At 47.2% G+C, this 17,879-nt stretch overlaps 1 protein-coding gene and 1 long non-coding RNA gene across 2 annotated transcripts; one reads left to right on the plus strand and one right to left on the minus strand.

Annotated features, from left to right (window-relative positions):
- Window positions 1–108: 108 nt before the first annotated feature.
- On the plus strand, window positions 109–11,871 carry LOC141745014 (uncharacterized). Its single transcript, XR_012587643.1, has 3 exons — window positions 109–439; window positions 4,901–4,975; window positions 10,453–11,871. It is a non-coding gene; the product is annotated as an uncharacterized LOC141745014 (long non-coding RNA).
- A 184-nt stretch (window positions 11,872–12,055) lies between these two features.
- Window positions 12,056–13,958, minus strand: NKX1-2 (NK1 homeobox 2). The gene is made up of 2 exons (XM_074593061.1): window positions 13,727–13,958; window positions 12,056–12,654 (listed from the first exon to the last, which is right to left on the minus strand). Exons 1-2 carry the CDS (start codon window positions 13,956–13,958, stop codon window positions 12,056–12,058), a joined length of 831 nt encoding a protein of 276 aa, XP_074449162.1.
- Window positions 13,959–17,879: the final 3,921 nt, after the last annotated feature.

A 17,879-nucleotide genomic window follows, 5' to 3' on the forward strand; every position in this document is an offset into this window, starting at 1 on the left:
CCCGCCAGCCACCGCATCCCATTGGCTGAGCTGCTCCTGATTGGCGGGTACGCCCCAGCGCTCAGCCAATCAGGATGGGACGGCGGCACACCGGCGCGACAAGGTCCCGCCCAGGCGGCCGTTGGCTCCGTTCCCTCAGAGCCGCCGGCCGCCGCCTCAGCCCTTCCCTCAGGCTGCGGCGCCTCCACCGAACTGGGCCTTGGGGGCAATTTTTGCAGCCATAGAAGTTCCCCCCCTCAGCGGGCTGACGGTCCCAGCCCTGCGAGGCCCGTGGGCCAGGCCGAGCGCCCTCCCGCCGGCTGTTACCGCCCAGCCGGCTCCTCCGTAGTGGCAGTCGGCCCCTGGCCCTGCTTGCTCCCGTCTGGGAAGCCGCTGTGGAAAAGGGCGAGCACGGGAACAGATTTTGGAAGGGACCGGGAAGAAATTGTGGAAATGGAAGGTTTGTAAGATACTTCTGGTAACTCAGCTGTCCTGTGGCCCACCTGCACGGGTAGTGGTGTCCAAAGGCCCTGACTCCCCTGGTATTGTATGAGAAGTGATACTGTGAGGATAGCAGAAGCAAATGCTGTTCTTTCCCTTTACAAGAGCTGTGCATGAGCTGGTTCCTTTTTATATTGGATAGTCTGCAGCATACAAAAAATAATAGGGATTCACTAAGTTTGCTAATGAATTTCTTACGTAGCTGCTGTGCCAACTGTTTGCTGCCTACGTGTAGAATCCACCAACTTCCCCCCTAGCCTCTGCAGTGTGGTGCTGCACCAGGAACAGGCTGATGGGCTCTGCCGGTAGCCTGGCATTGACGGAGCCCAAGTCTTCACGCCCTGCTGCCTTTGGAAGGAGGGAGGTGAGGTCCACTGCAGGAGGGCCTGGCTTGCTCTCACACAGAGCTTTCAGCTGGGAGCTAGCAAGTGAGCCGGGGCAGGCTGTAACTAGCCAGCTCAACCCTGACCTTTCCCCAGGCTAAATTACACTTGGACAGCATTTTGTAACCAGAAAATCTGGGCTGTGAGGTATGTTTGATACGTATGTGCTAGTTTTAATCCAAAAGAAAAACACAGAATATTTCACTTTTTATCTTACCCACCTCACTAGGGTGGTAAAAAAACCCAAAAACCGCAGTCTTAGCAGCGAAGACTTCTGAGCGCCTCTTGCTTTTTGTTGATAAATTGTCCTGACAAGTTTATCAATGCTGGAAAAGAGTTTATTTTTTTCCACAAAGAAAACATGGTAGCCTAGGTTGACAGTACAGACAGTTTGTGTATCTTCCCCCACTAGAGCAACCCTACGCTTGAAAATATTCCTGAATCTTGTCATATCTACTAACCAAATTGCTCAAACCTTGGATGTCAGGGAGCAGCATTGCTTATGCATTTGGAGAACAACGCCCTCAGAGAAAATTTTCCCAGTGTGCAGTCAGCTTGATGCAGCAAGGGTTGGGAGTAGAACAGATGATACGGTGCTCTTTGTAAATACACATACAGTTAGGCTCAATTTGCTAATATATTTATGTCTCTTACTAGTCTAATTCTGCCAATAAATGTGCCCTACATCTGTTGCCAAAGTTGAATGCACAAAGCACCAAAAGGTTGTGCCTTAGGTGCTAAATTGCCAAACACATTTCACAGTCGTGTCTGTTGAACAAACACATGGTTATACTGTGCCAAGTTTCTTAAATCCAGAAGCAGTTATTACTTAGGAGCTATTGAAACCCCTTTATTTCTAGTTAAAGGTATGATTTTTTGTGAAACGCCTAACTTTTTAATTTTAAAATTTAAAATAAGCAGTGACCCATCTGTTTTAAGTATTGTACTTGGTCCCAGTTCTTCTTGGTCAGGAAAAAACATATGATTTTTTTTGTCATACATTAATAGCCTAGTTAGACTATCCGTGAGATCAGTGTCATTTTCCTGAGTAAGAAATGCAGGTTTAGGCCTCCTGGTTTTCTGAAACTTTGGTATTTCAGTAGCATGGTAGTTTATCAGTTTGCTGAAGTAATGCTAATGATGTCTTCTACCTATTTAGCCACAAAAATAAGATACTGGGAGCTACATTTTTTTCATCTTTCATAGACTGAATTCTCACTCAACTCAAGAGCAGCCTTTTACCTGCCTTTAAATGCTGTTTTTCTCCAGGACACTTCCAATTGTTTTAAATTCATCCAGCCATGCATTTTTCAGAGGAAGCAGAAAAATGTAAATAGGACAGAATTTGTCCAGAAGATTAAGTAGCACATATCATATGAGGAAAATACATACCTGAAACATTAAAGCATGCAAACTAAAGGCAATCAAGATCAATTGCTGAAGTGCTGAATCTTGGGTTCAGGCTTTGCCACATGGAGCTGGAGCTGTACTGCCCCAAGAGGTGATTTCAGAAGCCAGGCATCCAGCCTCACTCCCAGGGAAACAGCCATCACGTACCCACGTAAACCCTGTAGATTCATGTCTGAAATGCAGAGTTTCAAAACCAAACAAATAAGCAAGAACGGGTTTGCTTTCTTTTGGATTCTGCAAGGCCTGAAAGAAGAAGAAAAAAGGTTTATGTGCTCAAATACATACCTAATATGAAACGTATTGATAATACATTTAAATGTGTTTCTTAAAGCTGGTGTGGACTGTTTTTGTGATTAAAAAAATTATGAGTAGGAAATAACTGTCAACTGGAGTGTAGGTATTCAACACGAGAGAGAGTGACTTCAAACCCCTTCTTAGTATAAGCTTGAACAGAGTTTTATATAGGATCGGTGTAGTCCTGTTGTGACTCACGCTCTTTCCTCCTTTGTTTTAGGCACTTACAATCAAAGCACGGAAAATACCCACTTTTCTTCTACAAATGTTATCAAGTTGGAATTTTAAATTGTTCACATTGCACACAGTGGCAGCTATTACCATAGATCTTGAAGCAGTTGCTTTCAGCTAGATGTGTTATTCCCTGTGATTTAAAAAAGGAAAGCAGTAGCTTAACATGTACTATTTAGTTACCTGTAGCTACCTAAAAGACTCCACATGACAGGAACCAAAACATAAAAAAAAAAAGAAGACATGAAATTTTCACATTTTACAGTAATTTGCCCCGCAGAAAAGAAGAAAATCTTGACCTACTTGAGGAAAGAGGGCTATTATATTCATTCTGCTTATCCGGAAAATACAGTGTGACATGTAAGTAAACCATAAAGTTATAAGAAGGAACAAGTTAAGTCATGCCAGTTGTTAGGAGTAATTCTGCAGCTCTGTCTCTGGCAGAAATGCTCATTGAAGTCGTCAGGAATTAAGCATGTGAAGAGACTGAGGAATTGCATCCCAGTTATTGTGGCTATTTAGAGGTAGGGCCAATACAAGAAAATTACAGTCTTGGCTTCCTAAGTCGGTACAGCTGCACAAGCTCAGTGTGCTCCAGGGATTAATGTGCTGCATGTGGGAGCTGCTGACAGCACTAGTGCAGGGTTGCAGTACCCTTTCTGGAGTTTAACACCATGTTAGGTCTGTTGCAGTAAGTGTCCAAAGTGCCTCGGTAGCCAATATTTAGGCATGCAGCACCAGTGTTCAGTTCTTCAATGGCACAGTAATTTCTTACTCAGCTCAGAGGAAGAGTTCCTCACCTCAGAGCGAGAGCCAGAGCAGTCAGCAGGTTGGGTATGGAGTTCATCCAAGTCATGAGGCTCAAGGTGCAAGTTCATAATTAGCTAAAGCTAATACAAGTCTACAGTGCTGGCAGAAAGGCAGTCCCACCCTCGCTTCCAATCTCTAGGAAAGCCACAAGGGTAGTCTTCACCCTTTCTCCTCTTGTTGAAACTGTGCTGCCACTCAGCAAAAAAAAGTACGCTTCCCTGTGCCAAAGGCAGATTTTAAGGAAAACTTAGCGGTTAGCATATTGCCCTGGAGAACTCAACCTACACCCAGTCTGACTACCAGCCAGGTACTTCATACCACACAGCTTTCTGAGAAGAGCGTGATGGTGTTCTGTACTCTACAGGCCAACCTCGCAGACATTTGTGTCATCTCTGAACAAGGATTGACAAGATAACAGTACATAGTGATGGGACTCTTGTCACCACATGTACTTGTGAACGTGGGGACACGGGCCATGTAACATTTCTTGGTTTGCTTGCTGTTAGAAAGCATCTGGTATAATACCAAACCCACGCAGGGGTAAGACTTTTCTGTGGCAGATGTCTCCTATTTGAAAACATGTCTGGAAGACCCAAGAAGATGATGAAGGTGCTTTATTGCTATGGTGATAAGATAGACAGATGGGGGATTTCAGGAATTTTCTACTTGTACACTTCAATCTTTCATTTTCATCAATGAGAGTTGAGGTTCATGCTGATTCTTGATAGTGCCTTATATAGAAATATGGCTTTCCGTGGCCCATGTTTGTGTTATTCTGGTTATTTACCGACAGCAGAATTCAACATTAAGACATTTCTTGAAGGACAAGAGACTTTAGTCTTTCCTGCAGCACAGGTAGAATATTTTACGATGCTGTTTGTCAGAACATAGGAGCAACCAATTGTAATGCATGCAAGGCACATCTGCCTCTCAAGTTCAGTTAGAGTTTTCTTTTTTAGTTCATATCTTTGCAGATAGTTTGGCAAAGCATAGCACAACCCCCCTCAAAATAGTGCTGTTTTATTGGATGGATGTTAGTTAACCTAGTTTAAAGCCCCACAAACAACCCTTAGAGCTGATATTCCTATTGCAAGATAAACCTTGAGCTATAGTTAATACTCATCCTCCCTGATCTCTATGTGGGCTTATTTTACAAAGATTTCAATGATATTCTGTTTGTTAGATGACAGCGTGGATAACTGAATTATAGAATCAAAACAGTTTAAGTTACTGTCTTCTGTTAAACATTGCTGCCAATGTTGGAACTTATCTTCGGTTATTTTCCTTTGCAGTTTTTTGATGCCTGCATCCAGAGCCTTCCCCAAATGAGATGAGACATTTTACTTGTATGTGAAACCTAGATAAAGGTAAATGATAAGCTCTTCTATTTCTTGAACTTGTAGTTAATTAAATGAAAGAGCCTTTCTATATACATTTCTGGTAAGCATCACATTCCTTGGGCATCACACTACCAAGAAGACACAAACTGGAAAGAGTATGTGACAAACAACTTTCATATTTACCAAGAGAGATTAAAGAAGCTATATATCTTCAGCTCACTAGTGACTAGTTTTAGATTTTTCTCTAGTTCTGACATGCAATTCTAGCAGCAACGTGATCCAAGTGTGAGATCCATGAGAGCAGAAAGTGGGCAGGAGAATGAGAATCCACAGGACCCCGATAAATGGCATTTTCTAGCATAAAAATCAGAAATGGTAAAATAAAACCCAAGAGTGATACTAAGACAGTTTGAATTTCAGGCTTTTAAGTGCTTCATATGTCAGCTTGCTTCTTCCTTGTACAAATGTATTTTGATTTGGATCCTGCAGACCTTCTGCTTCCTAACTTCCATTCTTCATTCTTGGATTTTATTTGGACAGCGATTTCTGGAAAAGACAACTACTTTACCTGCTCTCCAGACTTTCAAAATCTGACCCAGATGGCAGCTATAACTGTCATGAGAGCACACAGGCAATGAACATAAATACATCTAACTGTGTAATAAGAATAAATATCTTGTCAATTTGGTTAATCTCAGGACTGAGCACCGAACATCTGGATACACTTTATCTCAGGAGCTGGAAAACTCTTCTCAAAATTCTACCACGGCACATCCCCAGTGGCCCTGCTGTTCAAGTGTTTGACATTGCTGCAATAAAGCTTGCTAATCTTGCTAAATGGTGAACACATATCTGCACAGGGTTACTGTAGTCTAAAACTGAAGAATTTACATAATGCCTGGCCCAAGTCAGACTTTAACTTGGCATCATTGCAGTGAAAGATTAGAGGTGTAACTATTGCATCATCTGCCACTTGTCATTTCCTTGGGATGACATGATGTCAGCTCCTGAACGTCCCTGTTCAGGGCTTTAAACTAGCCTTAGATTTTCTAGAATACCAGATAATTAAAAAAATTACAGGTTTTCTTCATACATGTTAGGACAAAAGACTTTGCTTTAAAGTCCATTGTTTTAAAACAATTTCTTTCATAATAATTGTTTTCAAAAATCACACAACTTGAGATGCCAGAAATATGGAGAGCATATTGCCAAGAGGAAGCAAGATCTTCAGAAAGCAGAAAGATCTTGGCAGAAATTACCTACTCTTAAACTATCGTATGGCTGGCCCTTAGAAGGGACAAATAAACTAGTAAAGCATTTAATCCATTCTTTGCTCTCTGCCGCTCATTTATCATTTCTTCAAACTAATGCTTTTCTGTAGCAATTTCAGTGAAATGCAGCATTTCTTAAATTCACCGATACCTGTGGCTTTGAGTGTAATTCAATGGAAGGGACTGAATGGTAAGAAAAGCTGTCAGTCTAATGGCTACAACACAAACACTAAACAAGAGGTGTCAGCACAGGTATTGGATGTTGGGACATCATCATAGAACTGACCTAACCTGAGAGGACAAGGTTTCAACTCAGCTGACACTCCATTTGTTATGTCAGGTGCTTAAAGATCCACAGATACAAAACCTGACATCTCTTAAGCTTCCCATTTTGCAAACTTTATGTATCTCTGTATAATCTCTCCCTTTTTAAAAAAATTAATGTTTAAGGCTTCTTTCATTAAACAATAGCAGTGAAATAACTCCCATGATCAAAGCTACCATAACAAATCAGCATGTGTAGAAAGGAGTAAAGTCTTTTATTTGTATTGATCTTGTACGTAGATCTGGTATCTCTGAAAGTATTTCAGTATGTCAGAGGCTGCTCGGTGGAAAAGCCTGAATCTTGATTACTACTGAAATCCTCTGCGGGGTTAGATGTGCCTAAGCCCCATGAAATGCCACATTTTTAATTACATTCTTCATGTGGCATTACACAGACCCTAGAAAATGACATGATCAATTTGAGAAAGAAGCTAGCTTGGGAACTCTTCAGTGTTTGAACGGGAAAATCTAAGAAAAATTGAGTTTAATATTTGTGTACAGTAGTAAGTAAAGGTAGTGTTGCTACAGGCTTCATGAATCACAGTAACCGCAAAACAGCTCCCGTAAATAAAATGGCAAAGATGCCACTAAGAGGCTAAAGCAAACCTGTAACAAGCAGCTTGCAAATTAGTTGCACACATCATCATCTTCCCAGAAACTTTTACTGAAATAGCAGAAATAGGGCCCAGAACATGAGTTTTACACGTCAAGAAAGTGCTGTAAAGAGTTGTTCAAGGTGACTTCAGCTGATATGGGGGTCATACTGGAAAACAAAAAATGTGTTCAGGTCTAGTGATGCAAGACCCCTATTATCAATTTTTCTTCAGGAGGATCTCACCCACTAAATATTTTACTAGACGTCTAGTCTGCCTGTGAGTTGTAAAGCTGCTGAAAATCAGACTTTGATCTCATTTGTGACCAGTATATGGACCAAAGCAACGCGTCTCAATCATTCCTGAGTCACCTGACCACTTAGTGGGCTGATGAGGCATTTAATAGATCAGCTGTTATATTTTGTGAGGCCTTTGATAAACAAATGGGTGCCTTGACTTTCATTGCTTTTCTGAACGTGGTATAGAACTGGCAGATTACCAAAGATAGTATCTGGGGTGTTTTATGAAATGAGGTAAACAATAAAAAGGGTCTGGCTGTTCGACTGAGTATCCCAAGACTGGGTTTGCGCATACCTGTTGTTGTAATATGACGTAGGATTAGATATCCACATCTTTAAAAGGGACACAACCTGCTTTGTGCATAACCTACAGAAAAAAAGCCGTCTGGAATCCATCCTGCAGTAACTAATTTTGAGATGTCAGATCTTCCCAGTAGTAAGAGCAAGGAGTTAGTTTAGTCCAGTGATAGCTATCTGGAGCCTGCTAGGTAGTACGTAAAGCAAATAGCCACAGCAAATCTCCATGTTTGCATCAGCCATCCCACACAACACAGGTGTGTATTTGTGTGTGCAGATGGCCAAGAGAATATCTGCCAAAAGACATTGCCACATACGTTTCAACATAAATACAACCTGGGCTGCCATCAGGAGGTGGGACTTACATGTTCCACAGTGACAACAAAAATCAGTGGTAGTGTTTCTTCTGAAAGAACTGTTCTGACAGAAGCAGGGAGCGGTAGAGCAGTAGAGAGCCTCTGAGCTCTCTATCTGCCTGCTCCATGTCTTGGGCCATCCCTGCCTCTCTCTAAATGGTTCTGCTTGATCTCAGTAAGGAAAAAGTCCACAGGTGGAAACCAGGAGGTTCTATCCTCATCTCAGGAGCCTGTGTGTAGATAGCACATAGCTTGTTACAGATGTCCTAGCAAATAATAAGGGGGGAGGGAAGAGGGATGGAGGGAAGGAGGAAGCAGACTTTAGTTTAGTTTTCTAGTCATGTATTACACAAGTCATATTGGTTTTCTTCATGAAAAATGCTTGGTCACTGCCATTTCAATAAATATATTTTATCTTTTGTTCCTCAATGTATTTAATTGTTCAGTGTATTCTTCAGACTTTGCAAAGCCAACTGTATGAGGTTGATGGGTGTTTTTAAATACAGATCTGAAAGTCTAGTTAAACTGGCATTTCTAACATTGCCCTAACTGCAATGTCATGGTGCTCCCCCATGTACTTCTTTCATTATCAGGTTAAATGAAGTTTTTTTCCAAAGTGCTGTTGTGGTTCTTGGACCGTTAATATTGCCTGTGCAGAGAGAAGGTACAAAACAAGAATTGAGCTTTTTGCCCAGAGATGAACACTGTATGAGTCAAGAGCTTTCCCTTTCTACAACTTAAGCATAGCAAATGCTTTTTTTTGCCATCCTGTGAAGTTCCAAGTACTTGCTATTGCTGAGGGTGAGATTTCAGGCTCATGTTATGTTCTGGAATAGAAACACAGAGAGTGTAAGCAAAGCTTTACCTAGGCTTGCATGACCCAGCAGTCACCACTAGTTTGGGCAGGCTGAAACCCAGCCATTGATGCCGCTCACTGCAGACACTGTTATTATGGATGATACAGTGGGAATGAGAGAGGCTACTAGCTTTCCTCTTCCCTCTAGAGCATTTGAATTCAAAACTCTTTTAATTTAATATAGACGCATTTTTTGCTTTTTAAACATGGGACTTACTTGTGATTCCCTTTAACATCTATATTCAGCTGTGAGTAAAGTCAATTTTTGTCTACGCTTGAAAATACTGCACAAATCTCTATTCAGAATTGTTAGAGATAATGGATACACAGTGGGGCATTTCCAAAAGTGTTACCAGTGCGAATAGCATAATCTGGACAATGCGGTGTTTGACAGCAATTGCTATTTCCAAGGCTGTTTTGAATTACAGCTCTAATAAGAGGCCAGTTGCCATATCCCAAACTAGAAGCCAAAGAGATCACCCGCCCAAGCAGCCACTCCTGCAAGAAAGCAGGAGGGGAAGGGTCTGTCCAATGGGCATTGGAAGGGTTTAGCCAGAAAAGCTTTGGTGGTGTGGGATCAGTGCCGCAAAATCTGCAGTCCCATTGCTATGCACCACCCTTCCAGTGCTGCACAAGATGCGAGTCGTGCAAAGTGGTAACTGTGCTTGTTATGTTCTCTGGAATTAATTGGCAATCTTTTTCGTGAATCCAGGACTATAGAAGTGACCAAACAGAGTGGTGGAAAGGGGGCTGGCGTTTCTTGCATAAGAATCAAGTATTTGGATTTCCTATAAAACTCACGTAGTTTTGCCAAAGGCAAAATTGCTGGTAAACCACAGAGCCTTGAAAAGGTTTATGAACAGCAAAACTACATCTCAAAGGAGGAGACAATTTACACTATTTGAGTTATTTTGATTGGTAATGTTCCCTGTTTTTTCCTACGATTTACACTTCTTAAGGAAGAAGACCAATCATATGACAAATGACAGGCTTTTTTTGTCAGAGATTTCAGTACTCTGCAGGTGACCAATCATTCATGCTCTGAGAACGTCTTAGAATGGCAGCCAAATGAAGTCAAGAACTGTTTTTTGCATGCATAGTGATGACATTCACAAGTAGAAGGCTACAAGTAGGTCAAGAGGACTTAGGTCTGGTTAGTCCTAACTTGAGGCAGGGAAAATGGACTAGATGAGTTTGCTTAGAAGGCCTTTCTCTTCCCGTGGGGCTTGAGCCCTTAATTGACTTCAGGCAGGTAGAAATGGAGAGCCGGTTTGTGAGCAGTGCTGCATCCTGATGGCCCAGACACCTGAGACTGCTGGTTCAGTGGCCAAGAAACAAGGCAGCTCTGGATGTACGCTGAGCATGTAATGACCCCCATCTTTGTAACCCTAATTTAAGTCAAATTAGAGTTAAGTTACTTTAATTAACCTGCAAGTAAATACATGCATGTGATATAGTTACAATTTCCAAAATCACGACCTGAGGAGAACTTCCTGTTTTATTAATAGCTATACAAATAATTGAGAAGACACAGAAGACCTCCTCGTCGCTATTGAAAGATGCCTGCAGACAATTTCAGTTAGCCTGCCCTCCGGCCAGCCACCGTTCCCCAGGCCAGACCTTGTAGGATTTGCACCTTCACTCCCTGCAAAGCTGGAAGTCAGGAAGGTGATTTCTGCCAGGGGGGTGTCCCGTGAAGCCCCTCCTCGCAGCCGGCCCACAGGAGGTGGGATACCATCGCAGCCGCCGACACACAACGTGGGGCACCGCTGAGATCCGCACCCAGTGGGGAAGCAGCCAGGAAACAAACACTGCTTCATCCAAATACAATTAAAAACAATTCAACACGGAATAATTTAAAAAACCTTTTTATTTAGACAAACACAAGAAGATCTAGATAGGATTTATGAGCTAAGTTTTTTGGTTAGAGAGCCAATGTGTACTTTAAAGCATCGTAAGAGACCGAGGAGATACAGTCTTGAACAGTGTGTTGTAATAATTTGTGAAACTGCATGAGACAGATTTTTTTTTTTAAAACCAATTACTTCCCGTCCGTTCAGGGGCAGATAAGCCCCCAGCTAAAATTCCTTTTCATTCCGGTGCTTGTAACGATGAAGATGAAATGTGATTTTCCTTTCTAACAAATGCTCCAAAAAGCAAAAAAGAAAAGCATGTGTTTTTCTCTTATGGAAAATAGGTCTCGGCATGCTGGAAATTCGGTGTTTTACTCATTTTCTACCACAAATGCCCCATTTTTAAGAAATGAATAATGTAATCATCTTCTCTGATTTATGTTTTCTTTTCTGCCTCATTTGGCACTAACACCGTGTTATTACAAGAACAACTGTTCTCTGCAAAAAGAATGATCTTTAGACGTCTCATCCAAAGCCTTTGAAGTCACTGGGAACGAACTGAAAAGAAACGCAGAGAGGCCGTGGACATTAGCAGCAACTGAGTACTTTCCCACTGACCAGGCAGATTTTCTACTCGTCACCTGATGAACGGAACTGCGGTTCCCTACACCTTCTCAGGCAAAAACTCCCTTCCAGGTAGGGTACCTGGCAGTTTTCAGGTCAGAAGTCAGAAATGATAATAAAACGTGGGTCAAACAGGGCACAACCGAGTCCCACAAGCACGAGCAGAGCCTGGGGACATCTTCACCAACGAGCACCCCTGGGATGGATGTGAAAGGGCCGCGTGCACCAGCACCAGCATCCGGATAACTGCAGTAGTAACGAGTGCCAGGGCTCCCGAGCGCTCGAGGATTGAGACATGTGCTGGCATGTGTTTTAAAAAGCAACTCAGAGAAGAATCTGGAGGGAATTAGTGTCAAGCATGTGTAAAGAGGGTTACTTTTCCCATCTCCAGCGCCCGTAATTACATCTCAAACGTGCTAATAAAATCCAGTGGGGTTTTTTTTCTCTTTGTCCAAGTGCGTACCTTAAACATGCTGCTGTGACGACTAGAAAAAAACCAACTTACACTTCAAATCGCCATGCAACCACCAGAAGTGAAGCCGTTGGGCAGGGCCGAGGGCCGTGCCCGGGGGCCGGGCGGGCGGGGGATCTCGGTCCCGCCGCCCCCCCGCCTGCCGGCCCGCCCCGGCCCGGCTCAGAGGTGCGGGGCGTAGAAGGGGCCGAGGTACGCGGGGCCGAGGAAGGGAGCGAAGGCGCCGCCGCCCAGCGGGAAGGGGGCGGCCGGCGGGACCAGGAGGTTAGCGGCGGTGTAGGATGGGAAAGTCTGGAAGGGGAGAGCGCCGGGACCCGGCGGGCTGGGGCTGCCGCCACCCCCCGCCGCCGCCGCCGCCGCAGGGGAAGCGGCGGGGGCCGCCCCGTCGGTGCCCGGGTGCTGCTTCTTCCACTTGGTGCGTCGATTCTGGAACCAAATCTTCACCTGTGTCTCGGTGAGACTGAGGGAGAGCGCCAGGCTGAGGCGCTCGCAGACCGACAGGTACCGGGTGGCTCGGAACTTGTTCTCCAGGGCCACCAGCTGCTCGTAGGTGAATGCCGTCCGCGCCCGCCGCGGTTTGCTGCACCCCGCCTCCGCCCGCCGCCGCCGGGCGCCCCGCGGCGAGCCCGGCTCCTCCGGACCGGGCGGGCGGGCGGCGGGCTGGGTCCCGGACCCGCTCCCGGTGCCGTCCCCGGCCGGACCCGCCTCGTCGCGTTCCTGCCCCGCTGCCTCGGTGCCGCTCTCCGCCGGGGAGTGCGCATCTGAGGGGAGATGGCGGGGCTCGTCAGGGGGGACGCGGCGGGGGGCGGCCGCGTATCCTCCTCCCGCCCCTCGCCCGGCCGCCCGCCACCCCTCGAAACCCGGCTCTTCTTCTCCATCACCGCTCGCCGCCCCTCGAAACCCGGCTCTTCTTCTCCATCACCCTTCGAAACCCGGCTCATCTTCTCCGTCACCGCCCGCCAACCCTCGAAACCCGGTTCTTCTTCTCCATCACCCACCCCCCCTTCCCCAAACGTGATAAAATAAGGGCAATCGTTAAAATAAAGGACCCGCCGTGCGAGGGCCCCTCCGCGCTCCCCGCTGTGCCATCGCATCCGCGGCGGGGAGGGGGGAGGCGTCGATATGGATTTCTTACCAATTAAAAAAGAAGTTATTAAAGTCCCCTTCTAAAGCGAAATAAATCCCCTCCCCCCTCACCCCCCCATCCCCGCGCTAATGGAGTTTCAGATTTGCGAGGGCCAGATCGATAGATGTCATCTATTAAAGGTAAGTTTTAATCGAACAATATTAGGATCAGGCCGGGGGAAGGAGGTTTGAAGTGGGCACCTGCAAGCTGCGGGCAGGAGATAGGCGGGAGTCGGTAATAGGATATCGATCAACAGGAGCTAAGGCATCCTCCGGTGGGGACGGGCTGAGCAATTACCCGGTCAGGGCCCGCCGGGGGCAGCCGATCCCTCCCACCCCGGGGGAAAAATCCTCCGTGGGGTGCCATGGCAGGAGCCGCCGGGATCCGGGATGGGGCGGCAGCGCCGCCGGGGCTGCCCCGTCCTCCTCGGGCGCGGAGGATGCTCCGCACGCCGGGGCGGGGGACGGGACACGGATAACTTTTCCCTTCGCATCACCGAGATTTTAAGAGACAGTTCAGCCTCCCCCTTCTTTTCCTCCCCTCCCCCCCCCTTCCCCCCCCGCTGCCCGTTCCATCTTCCTGCGGGACACCCGCACGGGGAGCGCACCCCGCCGGGCTCGGGGGGCCGGGGGGTCCCCCTCCACCGGCGCCTCCTCCACCTGCTCGCCCCGCCAGCGCCGGCCGGAGAAACTCGAGCGCGTTCCTACCATGTGCCTCTAGTTTATTCCTCCCGCTGCCGGGAGCAGCAGCGTCTTTTCCTACTTCAACTCTTCCCAAACTTTTCTCCCGCTCGCCCGAGCGGGGGGCGCTGCCCCGGCTCCCCGCGGCCGCTTCGCGTCTCCTGCTGAATTTCTGGGGATCCAGGATGTCTAAGATGGAGAAGGAGATTTTATGATGGATGGGGGCCGCCTTGGCCCCGCGGTCCGGGCATTCCGGCATTCCCCCCCCAACCCTCCGCGCTTTCCCGGAGACCTGCTGGCTCCCAGCGCGGAGCCGGCGGAGGGCTGCGCCGGGCGCGGAGCCGGGCCGCCTCCCCAGCCCGCACGGCGCGGAGTGAGCGGCGGGGAGGAGGGTCGGGCGGGGAGGGCGGAGGGGCCGGCGGCGGGGTGGGGGCAGAGGAGGGGGCAGCGCAGCCATTGGCACGTCGCCCCCGCGCCCCCTCCCCGCCGCGCTCGCTCCCTCCATCCTTCCATCCCTCCATCCCAACCTCCCGGCGACGGGGTTTTCCCGTTACCCGCCGCGGGGCTGGGGGGGGGGGGGGGCGGTGCGCGGCGAGGTGGGCCGGGGGCAGTCCGGAGCCCTGGCGCTCAGACACGGGTCCTCCGCCAGGGCAGGGATGCGACTGCACGTGGCAGCGGCTGTCCCCCGGGGTCCGCAGAGCCACCGGCTGCCCCCCCGGCGTCTGTGGTGGCCCACCGGGGCGAGCTGGTGTCTCAGAGGGACCCAGAGAGGAGAGGAGGGCTCCTGCATCCCTCTGCTGCGCCGAGCAGGCTCCAGCCAGGCTCGAAGCGCTCCCTCTGCCAGCGGCCGCTGTTTCAGATGTGAAACCACTCAGTGGTCCACAGGGAGGAATGAGCGGCTTCTCATTTTGGGGCAGCTCAGGGTCAGTCTGGTTCAGGCTCTGGGCCAAGGGCTGGTCTTAGTTCCTGCAGCCCACCCGTGGCGTTTGCAGTGTTCCCAGTTAATAGGCAGGGAAACTGAGGCATGCCTGTGCTGGGGGAGTAGCTGCCCCACTGAGCAGCCCCCTGACAAACCATCCTTGCCCAGAGTGGAAATGCCTCGTTGTCTGTTCATACGTGTAACGGGGACACGGTAGGGAACAGCAGGTCAAGCCTCTCCACCCTGCACCAGCCCCATGACCATGACAACTCCCAGCCAGCCGTGCTTATTAAAATCTTGTAGCAATGTATTTCTGCACATCTGTACCTGTTCAGGGGGATGCTTTTCCCTCACCTGCAGTTTTGTGTTTGTTGGTACCACAGATCAGGCTGAGATGTAAATGAAGGGGCAGCCTTCAGCCAGAGGGGGCCAGGAAAGGCAGCCCTGGGTGGGAATCTGCTGCTCCACCTGCTTTTATTCCTAGGAAGGTGTACAGATCACAGCCCTCCTCCTCTTTAGAGGTGTCTCAGCCTCAGCAGAATTGGGCTTTCTTTTTGCCATTGCAAAGGCACAGGCTTTAAGATAACGGGAAAGCAAGAAGATGAGATGAAGATGTGCAGGGCAATGTGATTACAAGTAATTGTTAGTGTTAATTATGTGGTGGCAGCATCCCAGAGCCTGTTTGGCACCAGCCTCTGGGATGGGATATCGCACACGTGTAGAAGGGAGCTCTGTCCTGAGGAGTTCACACACTAGAGTTACAGACCTATAAAGCTTCGTTTTGGGGATGGACCCTGCATGAAAATGAAGGCGGTATGAACTAGAAAACACTGCTGTGTGCTAGTTAAGTACTGCTTATTTATTTAAAGTTCCTTGAGGTGCAGAAGAAGGAGATGGAAGGGGAGAGGAGCAGCTGCGGGTGCTGGACAGCATGCTTCAGAAGTGAGATTGAATAAAGGAAATGGATGTGAAGTCTTAGTGAATATCCTATTAATGTTTTTTCAAGGGAGATCCTTTTTGTGGCACATTAGTTTCAAAATGCATGGAGAAATCAGAGGTGTTGTCATATGGTAAATAAGTGCATGGTTGACTATTTTAAGAATGCTCGCAAGCCTCGGCAGTGCCAGAGATTTTTTTTATGTTTGAAAGAAAAAAAAATCTAATCTGATCTATGCGAGACTACAAATACTTCTGTTTGAGTCGTCGCGTCTGCAGGAGCTGAGAAGGTAAAGTGTAATTTGTGAGCTAGCAGACATCTTCAAATACCACCGGTTTAACACGTGCGTGCACACCAGCCTACAGACAGACATGCATGTAGGAAGGCACACACGGAAAAACACATGCTCATGGATTAGTTTTAGCAGTCTGTTTGAAGTTGGTCCGTTTCCCAGCTCCAGCATTAACATTCAGCCTGAGTGCCGTCTTTAAATTGCTTTGATGCTAGGTGGGTTTCAACCCTGACCTGTCCTGACGGCAAGTGATGGCTGTAACAAGCTGCGGATCAATATTCATAGCGGGTGTCCTGGACTGATAACACTATCCAAGACAATGTTCACTATCGGTGGAGACAGCTGAGATATTGTGCCATTAGTGATGTTTTTTTAAATAACCTGATCCATTTCTGGGTCTATTTAATGAATTTCACAGTTTAGATACTATCTTTAAGGAGAAGCCAGAGGCTATTCCAGAAACGGTGATGCAAATCAATGCTGCCAGGGCTCCTCTGCTTTTCTTAAAACAAAGTGGACTATAATTCCACCACAGCTCCTTAAATATTCTGGGAGTCATGGCATGCTATTGATAGTATTAGCAATACGAAAGTATTCTGACTTTATCGAGGGAGAAAACAATATTATCTGTAAAGCTGGAACACAGTTGATAAAATCTTATCCGTGATTGTAAAACGCAGGGGATCAGTTCAGTTCTTTATATGACAAGCCAGTGTTTTTTATTTGGTTGTCTTTATGAAACGCTGGGCATGTATGAGAAGATACCATCGAGGCAGGGCACGGCCCTGTCAGCGTTTCAGCTGAGCTGATGCAGGTCTCCTCAGGCTTCTGCTGCTGTGTGGATCAGCGCCTTGGTCCCCAAGGGACGAATCTGGTCCCGCTTCAGTTCCTGCAGACCCACAGAGGCACCCAGGGTGGTACAGGGTGTGATGGAATGGCACGGAATGGCACGGAATGGCATAGAATAGAATAGAATAGAATAGAATAGAATAGAATAGAATAGAATAGTTTGAGTTAGAAGGGACCTTTAAAGATCATCTAGTCCAACCCCCCTGCCATGAGCAGGGACATCTTCACCTAGATCATGTTGCTCAAAGCCCCGTCCAACCTAACCTTGAATGTTGCCAGGGATGGGGCATCTCCCACCTCTCTGGGCAACCTGGGCCAGTGTTTCACCAACCTCAGCGTAAAAAATTTCTTCCTTACATCTAGCCTGAATCTACCCTGATATGGGGTGCATGGCAAACCCGAGCTCTGCAGGAATCTGCCCTTACGCCGGTGGCCGTCTGTTGTGGATGGAAATATTTGACACGGTTATGATTTAGCAGCAATTCAAAATTTATTAATAATTTTAGGCAGATCAAGAGGTTGAATTTTAGCAGCACTTAATCATTAACCGATTTAAGGATTTACAAGATGATTTAACGAAATAATTGAACAGCGACTTAATTACAGATTCAAAAATGGCAAGATTCACACTAACTTACTATAAGGTATCCCAAATTGATATATATGCATATGAGCACAAACATACAACCACGCACCGCTCGAGGGGTCGCACACCCCCCCCCCCAGTCTTTAACTGCTTGGACCAAAGGTCCCTTCTCAGCGGGCGACTCCAGTGAGCCGACGGGTGCCCCTTTTGACTCCCTGTGTGCTCACAGAAAAACGGACAGAAAGTGTTTGGATCCAGTAAAGCATAAGAACACCCACACGCGTAAGAACTAACGTGTATTTAGAGAGGTGGATGAGAGAGAGACCAGCCCGTGGTTACTATTTCCCTCTTTGAGTTTGGAGTAAATACCCACACTGCATCGGCAGCTATTCCTCAGTGGGCAATAACTGAGACTCGAGGGGGGTTGACTCGCCCTGGCCTTTCAATCCTCAAGGTGTTTGCCTGAGCGGCGTCCCGACTTGGGAGATGCTGCCACTGCCATCCAGGAGAGCTCAAACGGTCTCGCTTGAACTGCTACTTACAGGGTCCAAGACTTTCATCAGATACTTTTCCACTCCAGCCCAACTCAGGCAATGG

Source organism: Larus michahellis, chromosome 6, assembly GCF_964199755.1.
Source record: "Larus michahellis chromosome 6, bLarMic1.1, whole genome shotgun sequence".
Classification (NCBI taxonomy): domain Eukaryota; kingdom Metazoa; phylum Chordata; class Aves; order Charadriiformes; family Laridae; genus Larus; species Larus michahellis.

Coding starts and splice junctions, on each gene's coding strand:
- NKX1-2 (XM_074593061.1), bottom strand. CDS start 13,958: ATGCCGGAATGCCCGGACCGCGGGGCCAAGGCGGCCCCCATCCATCAT. Junction 12,655..13,726: donor GAATAAACTAGAGGCACATG/GTAGGAACGCGC, acceptor ATCTCCCCTCAG/ATGCGCACTCCCCGGCGGAG.